This window comes from Mustelus asterias, chromosome 1, assembly GCF_964213995.1.
Source record: "Mustelus asterias chromosome 1, sMusAst1.hap1.1, whole genome shotgun sequence".
Lineage (NCBI taxonomy): Eukaryota > Metazoa > Chordata > Chondrichthyes > Carcharhiniformes > Triakidae > Mustelus > Mustelus asterias.
In genome coordinates, this window is record NC_135801.1 from 40987062 (window position 1) to 41001299 (window position 14238).

Consider the following 14238-nt stretch of genomic DNA (forward strand, 5'->3'; position numbering starts at 1 on the left):
CACAGAGGGTGGTGGGGGCCTGGAATGCGCTGCCAGGCAGGGTGGTGGAGGCGGACACACTGGGAACGTTTAAGACTTATCTAGACAGCCATATGAACGGAGTGGGAATGGAGGGATACAAAAGAATGGTCTAGTTTGGACCAGGGAGCGGCGCGGGCTTGGAGGGCCGAAGGGCCTGTTCCTGTGCTGTATTGTTCTTTGTTCTTTTGTCATTTAATCTCTTCTGTTTTTCACCTTATCAGATCTGTTTGTCCTATTTCTATCCTTTCACTTGCAGAATACTTATTACATTTCCTCGCTCTGCTAAAAAACCATTGAGCTGATGCATCCACAGATGCTGCCTGATGTATTGACTGTTTCCAGTATTTTGTTTTTAATTTCAAGTTTCCAGCATCTACAGTATTTTGCTTGTATTTATATAATACTTTTCATTTAATAAAACACCCCAAGCCTCTTCACAGGAGTGTTATAAAGCAATATTGCCATCTAGTAATATATGGCATGTTTGGACAAATGGATGAAAGCTTAATCAAAGAGGTAACTTTAAAGGGGTGTCTTAAAGGAAGAAAGCGAGATAAAGAGGTTTAGGGAGCTAATTCCAGAGCTTAGGTCCAAGGTAACTGAGGTCTTGCTCAAAAGTGTGGAATTTGAAGAGCTCAAAGCAGATATGGATGTGTGGGGCTAGGTGAGGTTAGAGATAGGGAGGGGTGAGGCCATGGAGCAATTCGAAAACAAGATGAGAATTTTAAAAACAAGACATTGGTGGATGTAAGAACATAGGCAGCAAAGTTTTGGAAAAGTCAAATCTAGAGGTATCTTAAGCATGAATGAGGGTTTCGGCAGAAGATAAGCCAAGAGAGGAGAAAAGTTGGGTGACATTGAGAGGGAAATAAGGCTGATGGTGTGCATATACTTTGGAAGCTCATGGGGAGGTGTGTGTGGGGACGCGTTCACCAGGGGTAAGTAAAGGTGTGAGAGTGGGAAGAAAAGCCAATGCAGGTGGAACTCTGGTTATGATTAGATAGAGAAGAATGGAACCAGGTTTGAGCCATGTCACCCAGCTTGACAATGGTGGAGAAGAATGGGGTGGTTAACTGTGTCAAAGGCTGGAGGCAGATTGAGAAGGATTAGATGGTTTACTTTTGTCACAGTAAAATAAGATACCATTTGTTACTGTGACAAGATTTCTTTCGATCCTGAACACACATTTCAAACTTGACTTTTGTTTTAATTTTGCATTAGTAAGTATTCCTTAATATGTTTGAGAGTGGTAACTTGATGCAGTTTGATGAATGCAGTTGGAAATGGGCTTGACAAAAAAAGCATTCCTAATGTCCAAAGATGTGCGGGTTAGGTTGATTGGCCATTCTAAATTGCCCCTTAGTGTCTCGGGATACATAGGTTAGAGGGGTTAGTGGGTAAATATGTAGGGATATGTGGATAGGGCTTGGGTGGGATTGTGGTTGGTACAGACTCGATGGGCTGAATGGCCTCTTTCTGCACTGTAGGATTCTATGATCTAATCGGAGTATCTAATTCACCACCAGTGAATTGGCTGATTTTAAAGCACTGAATGACCTCAAAAAACTATATAGAATTAGAACAAAGAAAATTACAGCACAGGAACAGGCCCTTCGGCCCTCCAAGCCTGCACCGACCACGCTGCCCAACTGAACTAAAACTCCCTACCCTCCCCTTCCTATCCTATTCATGTATTTGTCCAGATGCCCCTTAAAATTCACTATCATATCTGCTTCCACTACCTCCCCCGGCAGCGAGTTCCAGGCACCCACCACCCTCTGTGTAAAAAAAAATTTGCCTCGTACATCTACTTTAAACCTATGCCCCCAAGTAATTGACTTCCACCTTGGGGAAAAAACTTCTGTCTATCCACTCTGTCCATGCCCCTCATAATCTTGTAGACTTCTATCAGGTCGCCCCTTAACCTCCGTCATTCCAGTGAGAACAAACCAAGTTTCTCCAACCTCTCCTCATAGCTAATGCCCTCCATGCCAGGCAATACCCTGGTAAATCTTTTCTGTACCCTCTCCAAAGCATCCCTCTGGTAGTGTGGCGACCAGAATTGAACACTACATTCCAAATGCGACCTAAGGTTCTATAAAGCTGCAACATGACTTGCCAATTTTTAAACTCAATGCCCCGGCTGATGAAGGCAAGCATGCTGTATGTCTTCTTGACTACCTTCTCTACCTGCATTGCCACTTTCAGTGACCTGTGTACCTGTACACCCAGATCCCTCTGCCTATCAATATTATTAAGGGTTCTGCCATTTACTGTATATATCCTATCTTTATTAAACCTTCCAAAATGCATTACCTCACATTTGTCCAGATTATTTGCTTGTTCTGTTGCAGTTAGATTTACTAAATAAAAAATTATATTCAAAACCATCTCGTCACTGAGCTGAAAAGAAACTTAATTTTTAGAGCCTCCAGAGGTCTGCAAAGGAATATAATTAGTGGAAATTTGATTTTGAGTGAATTGTGCTGAAAAATACCTGAGCAAAAACCCCAGGCTAGCAAGTTTGAATTCCTATATTTAAAAAGGATGATACAAGTCTACCAGCTATCTTAATTTAGTTAATTTAATCTTTACTCAAAGATTATTAGTAATAGATGGTCCCAAACCAAAAGAAAAAACACCAGTAATTTCAGAAAGGTTATGCTTGACCAGCCTTATTGAATTCTTTGAAGAAGTAACAAAAAACGGACGGGTTATGCAGTATGCCTGGATTTTCAAAAGGTCTTCGCTAAAATCCATATATTAGAGTCATGACTGAAGTCAGAGTAGGTGCAGTCAGGGAACAAGCAGCAGAATGGATAATAAACTGACTATAAAAACAGAAAACTGACTAGGGGGTAACGTTGGCTATTCAGACTGGCATAAAGTGGGAAGTGGTGATCCACAGCGATCAGTGCTGCAATTTACCACATCAAATTGGGGGCATAGCTATAACTGAGGGAGAATGTGACAAAATACAAGACATTAATAAACTTGCAGAATTGGCATATAATTTGACAAATGAATTTCAAATCAGAAATGTATGAAATGGTACACTTTGTTGGGAAAAATAAGGAGGTCACAAGTGGGGCTGGATTTTAAGTAGAGGCAGCAGTCCTGACTGGATGGTCCCGGGTGATTTTCCCTCCACTGGCCTGGGAAACCATGACCAGATTTTACAGTGGAGGCGGGCCAAGGGGCCAACAGGATTTGCTTTAATCTCACTAAAATCAGTAGATGCCAGAAGGGTACTGCCACAGGCCAACCCAAATGCTTTTGTGGGATGAGAGCCTCACTAGGATTCATTGCCCAACCATAACTGTCCTTAAAGAGCACTAGCAGCTGCGGCCAAACAGAATTTTAAAACATCATAATTCTTCAGACTGCGTTTCCATCTTGAGCAGTTCTCATGTTCTGCTGCCTACCTGAGTAGCACAGTAACCTGGTGTTGTGAGACTTCTTAAAGTCCAACAGGTTTATTTGGTAGCAAAAGCCACTAGCTTTCGGAGCTCTGCTCCTTCGTCAGGTGAGTGGGAGTTCTATTCACAAACAGGGCATATAGAGACACAAACTCAATTTACAAAATAATGGTTGGGATGCGAGTCTTTACAGGTAATCAAGTCTTAAAGGTACAATGTGAGTGGAGAGGTTAAGCACAGGTTAAAGATATGTGTATTGTCTCCAGCCAGGAGTTAGTGAGATTTTGCCAGCCCAGGCAAGTCGTGGGGGTTATAGATAGTGTGACATGGACCCAAGATCCCAGTTGAGGCCATCCTCATGTGTGCAGAACTTGGCTATCAGTCTCTGCTCAGCGACTCTGCATTGTCATGTGTTGTGAAGGCCGCCTTCACGACACACTTCCAAACTGTGGAAGAACTCTTTGACACTTCCCAACAGTCCTTTAATGGGTGACTTGTCTTTGGTTACGGTAAATTAGAATTTAGGTTCTAGGGAAGAATTCATAAATTTTTAAACATAGGTATTTTACAAGAAAAATAATATATCAATACAAAGATATTGCACATTTTTTAATTACAGAAATAAAGCATTTACAAGTTATTTACAAACCAATAAAACCAGATTATATCATAATCAATTACTTGAATGATACAAGTAGTAGGCACAAAGTATCACTACTTATTACAGTTTTTCTATTACCAAAGTAGTAACCATCACATTTGATGATTAAAAGATGCTCATCTGTCCGCCCCTCAATAAGCCTTTTTTTTTGCAATTAATTTATTGCTTCATATTTTGTTAAAGATCAAAACAATTGATTACAGTAATTTAGCTTAAAAAGAGCTTGTTAGAAGGTACATGCAAATATCATTTGATCATCTGACAGGTAACACTTTGGCGAAGGCAAGACGGCACAGCAATTCAGAAGAAAGGTTATGTTTGACTTTTCCTTGGTTGAGCTGTATCTAGTGTTAAAGTATTTTTACAGCACCAGTTCCTTTTTAAGGATTACATTCAATCATAGAATCATAGAAACCCTACAGTGCAGAAGGAGGCCATTCGGCCCATCGAGTCTGCACCGACCACAATCCCAACCAGGCTCTACCCCCACATATTTACCCGCTAATCCCTCTAACTATGCATCCCAGGGACAATTTTTAACCTGGCCAATCAACCTAACCCGCACATCTTTGGACTGTGGGAGGAAACCGGAGCACCCGGAGGAAACCCACGCAGACACGAGGAGAATGTGCAAACTCCACACAGACAGTGACCCGAGCCAGGAATCGAACCCAGGACCCTGGAGCTGTGAAGCAGCAGTGCTAACCACTGTGCTACCGTGCCGCCCCAATGTTACACAGAAGTCCACAACTTAAATTATCAACTAAAAATGCACAAAGTAATTTCTGATCAGGATACTAAATGACTAAGATTAATTTTTAACCCAGAATTTTAATTTGCAGTAGTTTACTCATGTATTCTCAATGTGCACATTATTCAAATAGTTTTACAATTAAAAGTAAACAGATTAAAAGCTTCATATGATTCATGATGTGTTAATTAACTGTCACCAGATGTCTTTAGTAAAAACATGAGAGTCAGTAACATCAATATTGGCACATGTTGGACACGGTTCTATTTTGATCTATTTTACTGACAGTTCCTTTGAACAACTGATCCCAATTTATACAGCATTGGTCAAATCAGAATGAAATGTATACAAAGTAATTGCAAAAATTTAATCCTTCAATTTTGGATTTATAGTTTAACACAATTTAAAAGTGAACCTCTGATACAATAAACAGTATGCCAGTACATAATACTGTAGCTCCAGTTTGTGATTGTTTACATTCCATTATAGGCAGGGCCACCACCTCCTTCAGGTACTACCCAATTGATATTCTGGCTGGGATCTTTAATATCACACGTCTTGCAGTGAACACAATTCTGGGCATTAATCTGCAATCTCATCCCATTACCACTTTCCAAAGGTACATACTCATAAACACCTAAGAGGAGGATAAAAAAATGATTCATGTGACAAATAATCACAATGATAATGTTACAGGGAATTAACAGTTACATTTGTAGGAACTACAATGCAGAGAAATCCCCTAGACTAACATTTTAAAAAATCAGTTTGTAATTATATGGCACCTTTCATTACCTCGTGATATTCCACAGTGCTTTAGAGCCAGTGAAGTAATTTTGAAATCTTTTCACTGCTGGAATGTAGGAAATGCAGCAGACAATTTGGACACAGCAAGGTTCCACAAACCGCATTGCCCTTCTTTGAAACAATGCCGTGGTATATTTTAAGTACACCCAAGGCACCTGATGGAGTGAAATTGTCGACTGATAATGTGTGGAATAGGTAGCCTATACAAAGAACGTAATTTTTAGTGTGGGACATGTTCGGATCCCATATAACTGGTAAAATCAAGAAGTATCTGCAAAGAAATGATGGCCAAATTGCAGTTATTCCAGGGGATCTAACATCCATATTTCAACCTGTGAATGTATGCTTCAACAGACGTTCAAGGATCATATTTGCAGCAAAGAGAATAGGTGGATGGTTGATGGGAGAAAAAACTTCACAAAAAGTAAAAATTTGTGTGCTGCATCATTTTGTTTCGTGTGGTTTCTTCATTAAACCACGAGATGCTGTTAGTGCAGAAAAAGTGTCAGATTTTTAAAAATTGTGGAATATCCAATTCAAATGGATACAGAGCAAGATGACGTGGAAGGACGATCATCAAACTGAAAGCACCATAACTGATCCAGAATGGGATCCTTACAATGATGCCCTAGCTAAAATGACTTGTAATGAATTTATCTTGGATGCTAAAGGCAATGACTTGATGGGTTTTAAAACTAATTCAGTATTAGTTTAATATGAATTACTGGTGTAATTTTCTCCCCACATTTCAAAATGGCGATTGCTGACACCAGTGGGTCAAATCTTATACCTGGTGTACAAATTCCCTTTTTGGAAGGATTTTTGGAGGCTTCAAAAGGTCGACTTGTATGCTGCAATCTATGGTACTTACACTCCATTTCACAAAGTAAAACCCAAAAATAAAAAGGAATACTGGTATTAAGTACAATAGCTTGATTTCAAAGGATTGCAGCTGTAAAATAAATTAATTATAAACCAAAGAGATTATGAAACAAGGCTTTGCCCATATTTTGACACCTGAAAAAAAAATTAGTTAATAAAAAATACCTGCAGGGCAGAATCTCTGCTCTGGTCCATCAAACTCAGCCAAGTTCCTCTTTACTGGTATCCTATCATCTAATAGCGTCAAGTGAGCTGGCTGATCATCTTCATGATTGGTTCCACTAAGGGCCACAGATGATAGAAGATCAAAGCTGATTTTTCCATCTGGCTTAGGATAATCAATGGGTGTGCAATCCTTGGCTGGCTTTAATTGAGAATAATCTGCTCCTGCAATTTGACAGAAATATTTTGTTAACAAACACTGCATAATCTAAAGTTTTACACTGCATCTCAAAGCAAGGAGCTTGTCTGACTGATGTTTCAGTGAAACAAGATCAGCTCACCTGTTTGAATTTCTACCTGAAAGTTACATCATAGATTAGAAATCGAGTAACATATTTAAACGTAGTCGTGGATCAGCTATAACACTAAAAACTAATGGCAAGATTCTCCAGCCTCCCAGCCGCGTGTTTCCTGCCAGTGGGAGATGGCGCATTGTTTGTTAGTGGCAGGATTCTCTGGTCCTGCCGCTGTCAAAGGGAATTCCCATTTATGTCATCCCACGCCGGGGGGAAACCCACAGGTGGTGTGTGTGTGTGTGTGTGTGTTGCGTTCTGGCAGGACTGGAGAATCCCGCCAGTGTGAATAGCTGGAGAATTCTGGCCTATATTGTATATCAGGATAGGTCAGGTATTGGAGGAAGATTCAGGGCAAGTTGAGGTTGACAGTGTATGAAAGGCAAATCTGGAAAGGCAGATTGAGTTCCAGAAAAAGAAACTCTTGGGAAATTAAATTCTGGTAAATAAAATGTTAGGCGCGTTTGCAAAGCAGACTAGGAGTTTCAAAATCAAAAGCAAAGCTACGTTTTTCTATCAATAAAGACAAACATTACACACAGTGCCCAATTTTCCAGAATGTTCCACACATTTTCTCATTTAAAGCAATAATGCTCAATTCCATATTAGTAACTTTAATACCTACCCATTTGCTCCGACGAAGGATCATCTAGACTCAAAATGTTGGCTCTATTCTCTCTCCACAGATGCTGTCAGACCTGCTGAGATTTTCCAGCATTTTCTGATTTTGTCTCATTTGTTCCATGGCTGGCTTGTATGATCTTCATTTTTGGAGATCTTGGGTGGAATTTTCTCTCAAAAATTTGAAGCGTCACAGAAGTCTGAAAACCGGAGAGTTTTTCAGCGAGCTACCATGTGAAATTTTCCCCACATTCAGTCATTTGGCGGTAGGGAGGGAGTTTCATGCCTAAGCTCCAGTTTTCAGTCTGAAACCCTCCAGTTTTCACACTGGAGTGACATTTAGTATTTCTTTGGGGAAAATTCCACCCGTTGTGTACAAGTCAACCACCCTCCACCCATGGACATTGCCATCCACGCCTGCCCCCCTCTCCCCCCCGCAACACACCCCCTCTCCCCTTCCCAACTGCTGGCCCTGACCCACGATTGCCAGCCCCACCACCAGCTGCCACTCCCTCGATGCAGAGTTCCACCCTTATGTCCCCTCCGACTGACCACCCCCAGGGTCTGGCCCTGCCTCCCGTGAGGCCCTGCCCCTTGGCACTGCCCAGTGGGGACTGCCAAACTGGCAGTGCCAGGGAACCAAGGAGTACTGCCCCTGACTCCCAGGGGGCCTCAATGGCCTCTGGTCCCACTAGCGAGACCATCACGTCTGGTCCCCATTGCTGGTGGGATCCTTCACTGGCGAGGTCGGAAACCTAAGTGAGCCCGGACAATAATGTCTGGAGCTTGCTAAACAGATGTAGATGATGTTAAAATATTTAAAGCAGCCTCACACACTTCATAAAAAATGGCCTGGGAAGATTGCGACCGATCCGATTGACAAATCAGATTTTTTGGGTTCCGTTGAAGTTTCCCAGCCCCTACACTAATGGAACAGTGTAGCGGGTGGGAAAATCACTCAACATTTATTTTGTATCCTAAGTCACTTTGTTCCTCTTTGACATGTCTTTATTGACAGTTATTTTCTGTTCTTCATTATATTTTTAAAAGGGAGTTGAATATCAGACCAGCCATGATCTAACTGGCAGAACAGGCTCCAGGAACAGCTTAAACAGCAAGGTGATAAGAGTTAAGCGATCCCACAATCAACAGATCAGATCCAAGCTCTCCAGAATTGCCGTGAATGGTGGTTAACAATTAAACAACTCACTGGAGGAGGAGGTTCCACAAACATCCTCATCCTCAGTGATAGAGGTGCCTAGCACATCAGTGTAAAAGATAAGGTTGAAGCATTCATAGCAATCTTCAGCCAGAAGTGTTGAATGGATGATCCATTTATCAGCATTATAGATATCAGTCTACAGCCAATTCGATTCACTCCACGTGTTATCAAGGAGCAGTTGGAGGCACTAAATACTGCAAAGGCAATGGGCCTTGACAACGGCAATAGTATTTAAGACTTATGCTCCAGAACTTGCCACTCCCATAGCCAAGCTCTTCCAGTACATGAAGGGGCAGTGCTCTGAAAGCTTGTGCTATCGAATAAACCTGTTGGACTTTAACCTGGCATTGTGAAACTTCTTACTGTGCCTACCCCAGTCCAACACCGGCATCTCCACATCATAATAAAAGCTGGCCAGCCAGTAACACCCAAGTTCCACAACTGAATAAAAAAAAATGTGAATGGCTTACTCATGTTCCTGTAAAACATCTCTCTACAATTCAGCAAAAATTATTTTGAATATGTATTGTTTTAGTGAATAAATATGTAGCAAAAATACAAATTACAATAAAAAACATTTCAAGTTGGGCATAGAATATAATGATCAGGTATCACCTGTTTGCATCCTGCCACATTGAAAAATCAGCCATAAGCTTACAGAATAAGCTACCACATAAGATCATAAAGCAGTTGAGTAAATTCAAAAGATAATTTTTGAAAAAGGAAATTAAGGGATGTGGTGAGATGGCAGAAATAGGTTAAATTGCCTTTTCCTAGCACGGAGGAAAGTTTTTAAAATTCTGATTTTATTAATTATTTTCCATCAAAATAAAGTGATGAAATAAAATACTACAATTACCTTTTTTTTAATACTATGTAGCACAAATACAAATGATAATCAAAAATTATATAAATGAAAAATTGGCTCCAGACGGGTTGAAACGAAAAGGACTATTGAATTGCACCTTGTTAAAATCTACCCAGAGAGGAAGAGGTCATCACAGCAAGTTGCAAGAATTAGATTTAATGTGATGACATGAGAGACACTGAAATAAAACAAGTGGAGTGTCAGTCAAGTCTTGGTTCTCACTTGACAAGCAAATGCCCAGAAATATGGTTTAAAATGAAAAGAAACAGAACAATGTAAGGGTACTGTGCTTCCTCAATGCTCTGTGCTAGCTAACTCCTTTCTATCTGAATGCAAATTCACAGATTGACCTGATGTCTAAAGGAGAAAAAAAAAGCAGAGCAAGGCGTCTTCTTGTGAGCGGTCCCCAGCATATCCTCTAATTTAACCTTTTATGACCATTCTGATCTTTCTCTTTACCCTACCTGTAATTGCAGCACTATATTCTGCATCCTATCCTTTTCCCCTTTGCCTGTATAGCACGCAAGAAGCAATACGTTTCACTGTATCCCAGTACATGCGACAATAAATCAAATCAAAACTATGTACTACAACACAATGTGAGTCCTTGGCAAGCCTGAACAAAACTATTAGCATATAAAATAAAAACAGAAAATGCAGGAAATACTCAGCAGTTCAGGCAGTATCTGTGGAGAGAAACAAAGTTAATGTTTCAGGTCATTTGGTGTTTTTATTGTAAAAGCAAATGCACATGAACTGAAGATGATCATAGAATCCCTACAGTACAGAAAGAGGCCATTCGGCTCATCGAGTCTGCACCGACCACAATTCCACCCAGGCCCTACCCCCATATCCCTACAGATTTTACCCACTAACCCCTCTAACCTAGGCATCTCAGGACACTAAGGAGCAATTTTAGCATGGCCAATCAACCTAACCCGCACATCTTTGGACTGTGGGAGGAAACCGGAGCACCCGGAGGAAACCCACGCAGACACGAGGAGAATGTGCAAACTCCACACAGACAGTGACCCAAGCCGGGAATCGAACCCAGGTCCCTGGAGCTGTGAAGCAGCAGTGCTAACCACTGTGCTACCCTATTTAACGATATTTAATTCTACTGATGATCTTCAGGTGTGTAATAACTGAATGTTTTCTTTAGAAACCCATGGTTTTGCCTGAAGCTTCTGTAGGGAAAAAAAGCTAATTAATCTTGTCTCATTTGTGCTATGACTGGTTCGTACGATCTTCACATTTGGAGATCTTGTTTTCAATGTCATCACTTAATTCTTCAGTTATATTTACTTTGTATCTTAAGTCACTTTTTTCCTATTTGAAATGTTTGTCTTCATGTTTGCGTGGAGAGAAAAATACATATCACCAAATTTTAAAAGGTTGCACATTTGTCCCGACAAATTATTTCCACAGAAATACCGGATACATTGTTCTAGCATATTGCTAAATCACCTTTGTGTTTTAGTGTCCAGGGCTCCAATCCTCGAAATATCCAGTAAAATATCCCAGTATAAATCATTCCACCATAAACACCCAATATTCCATGGCAAGAAGGTCGGATATTTCTCACAGAATAAAGTTCCTTCCAAATCCAAGAGTTTCTTATGTCCACATCATACTCTGGTACATGAAGGCCTAAGTTCAGAAGAAAATTTATTTCAATTTCAGAAAATAATTAAAAATATCTATTCATTAACTGAGCAAAAATAAATTCATGACTTGAAGGGTTGGCAACAAGAAAATTGTTAAATTCTATTTATCCCTACTTTAAAAAGAGATTAAAAGTCCAAACATGAATTGTGACAAGCTTTTTTTCTGCTATGTACATGGTGAGAAAATGTTTTAAAGGAGATTTGAATCAAAAGCTATCATATCCTTACCTTGAGTCACAGGCTGGCGATCATCTTCACATAGTTTTTTAAAGATGGACTCTGCAGCAATTATACCACTCTTCATAGCAGTATGTGTTCCTTTAATTTTAGGGACATTCATCAATCCTGGACTGCAGCCAATCAGTAGTCCTCCAGGGAAAGAAAGTCTAGGTATAGACTATGGAACAATATTACTTCAATCACTAAATTCTTAAATTATATATTAACATGATCCATACTGATCTGTGAGGGTATTCCTCTCATATCAATAATTTTGCTAACGTACTGACAACCAACATTGTCAAATATATTAACATTACAAAAAGTGAAATACAATTTTATTTGGAACAAAATTCACCATTTCAAATTTTTACTTTGACCTTCTCCACTATAAAAGAATGTGAACGGTAACTATGTTCCATGGATCTGAGGTCCACAGAAGGAGAAAAGAGGAAAGGGGAATGAGTTTGAAATCGCTTTATCCATAAACCCCAAAACAGACGCATCCAAAAACCGCACTATTTTTGAACCTCATCAACCTTTAGCACAGGAAATCTAGTTGTTTGTCTGAACTGTTTACCTTGAGATTTTTGTGGTGAACCTGTCAAAAAGAAACTTATTACAAGTTCCTCGTGTTTCTTATTCACTGATACATCTTACTTTTCTAACCATTTTGTTTAGAGTATAGCTTGTCCTCTGCTGAAGCTACAGTAATGTAAGTTTATATGCGATAGCCATAAACCAAAATTATCTGAAATGCAACTGCCCCGAGGGTTTCAGACAAAGGATATCTAACCTGTAATGATTTGTTTATGATTTTATATACTCACTTCATGTGATGATTTAAATTATTTTAATTGGAGTGAAAAAGGCAACAATTACCCATTTGTGTCAACAATCACATGGCTGACTGCTAGCAATAACGAAGATCAACACTGTAGAAAAGTATTTACATAATTTAACGTGACGCACAATGCAGGTGCCAAAATGGTGCAATATATCTTATAATACCTGGAAACCACCCTCATTTAAGGCACGGGCTCCATAGGCAATCCTTTTTCCCCCTTCTAAAGTTGGTGCCACTGAAGAATGGTGCTTCCATCTCTGGAATTCTTTAAATGGATTCATATATGGATTTTGATAATCCAAACCCACCTATACAGCAAATCAAACAAGCATCGAATGTAAAGATCCATATCATGAGAAATGAAAAAAGGTGAAAATACACACCAAAAAAAAATTACATTTTAATTACTGATGACAGTGAAATAAAATTCACTATCTGAAGCAATCTGTTTATTCTGTACGACTTTCAGAATAACACTGGGCTTTTCTATTTGGTACAAGTAATGCAAGCATAATCATACAATGGTTATCTTCACAAATGAATGATAAATTCAGGGTTTCCTTGTGCAAAATTATGCTTCTTTGAGTCATGCATTTACCATCCATGGCTATGGGGTAAATAAAAATTACATTTCTGTCCAAACAGGATCAATTCAAAGGTTATTTCAGGAGTGCCTGAGGTAATGGGTATGGGCAAGAGAATTTGTAGGGAGGGAAAGGAATACAAAAAGGATTGAAGAATTCAGAGAGTTGTAGGGTATGAAATATTGGTCAGAGATGGATTTTTCTGTGATGAGGTCATGGAAGAAGAATGGAAATAGTGATGGATGGCAAGGGCATTGTTTGCAGATGAACATACATTCTGGAGGGAAATGTGGAGTAGGTGGTAATTTAGCAAAATCTGAGGCAGTAATGGTGGATTGGGATGTGGAGGAGGTTGACAAGCTTAGCTCCTAGTAAACACAAAGGCTGACAGTGAGAATTGCTGCTCTTACTGAGGCCGAGTGCCTATGGAGACCCTTTGAAAAATACTGAGGCTTAGGAGGTAGCTGTGGTTTACCTTAAGCCTGGAATGGTAAGCGTATAGGAAGGCAGAAGAGGAGAGTAGGGGGTCTGGGGGAAGTGATGGCAACAAGAGGAAGAAAAATTGACGTTGTTAGGACTTGCAAAAGGAAGGAGAAACAGTCGGAGAAAAGTGCACCATAGAGGTCAACCGCTGTCAGAGGATGGACCTTGGAAATAAGTAATACTATTGGAATGGTTTCAGAACATCAGTCAAATAGACAGGCAAATGACCAAGGGGAGAATTTACACAGTCATGACAAAGACTGGAAATAATTTGTTAACAGAGGACCTTGTCCCTGAATCCAGGCACACCGTGTTGAGCAGATTAATAGAAACTTTAGTCACTAATAGACTGAAGAAGGAAATCAGTGCACTAGGCTCACATGGATAAGGGTGCTGAAAAGAAATGAATAGCAAAATCAATTTTTTTCTATTCATTTATAGGACATGGGCATCACTGGCTGGCCAGCATTTATTGTCCACCCCTAGTTGCCCTTGAGGTGGTGGTGGTGAGCTGCCTTCTTGAATTGCTGCAGTCCATGTGCTGTGGGTTGATCCAAAATGCCATTAGGGAGAGAATTCCAGGATTTTGACCCAGTGACTGTGAAGGAATGGCGATATATTTCCAAGTCAGGATGGTGAGTGGTTTCAAGGGGAACTTGCAGATGGCAGTG

The 14238-nt window shown here is 40.0% G+C and overlaps 1 protein-coding gene across 1 annotated transcript in view; it reads right to left on the minus strand.

The window, feature by feature from the left end:
* Positions 1-4026: 4026 nt before the first annotated feature.
* Positions 4027-14238, minus strand: part of etfdh (electron transfer flavoprotein dehydrogenase) — a 59122-nt gene continuing 48910 nt past the window's right edge. Inside the window, exons 9-13 of the mRNA XM_078211930.1 lie at positions 12665-12808; positions 11663-11831; positions 11235-11417; positions 6707-6928; positions 4027-5489 (exon numbers count right to left, since the gene is read on the minus strand). Coding sequence (XP_078068056.1) covers positions 5326-5489; positions 6707-6928; positions 11235-11417; positions 11663-11831; positions 12665-12808 — 882 coding nt within the window. The 3' untranslated portion in view covers positions 4027-5325. The remainder of the gene's footprint in view (positions 5490-6706; positions 6929-11234; positions 11418-11662; positions 11832-12664; positions 12809-14238) is intronic.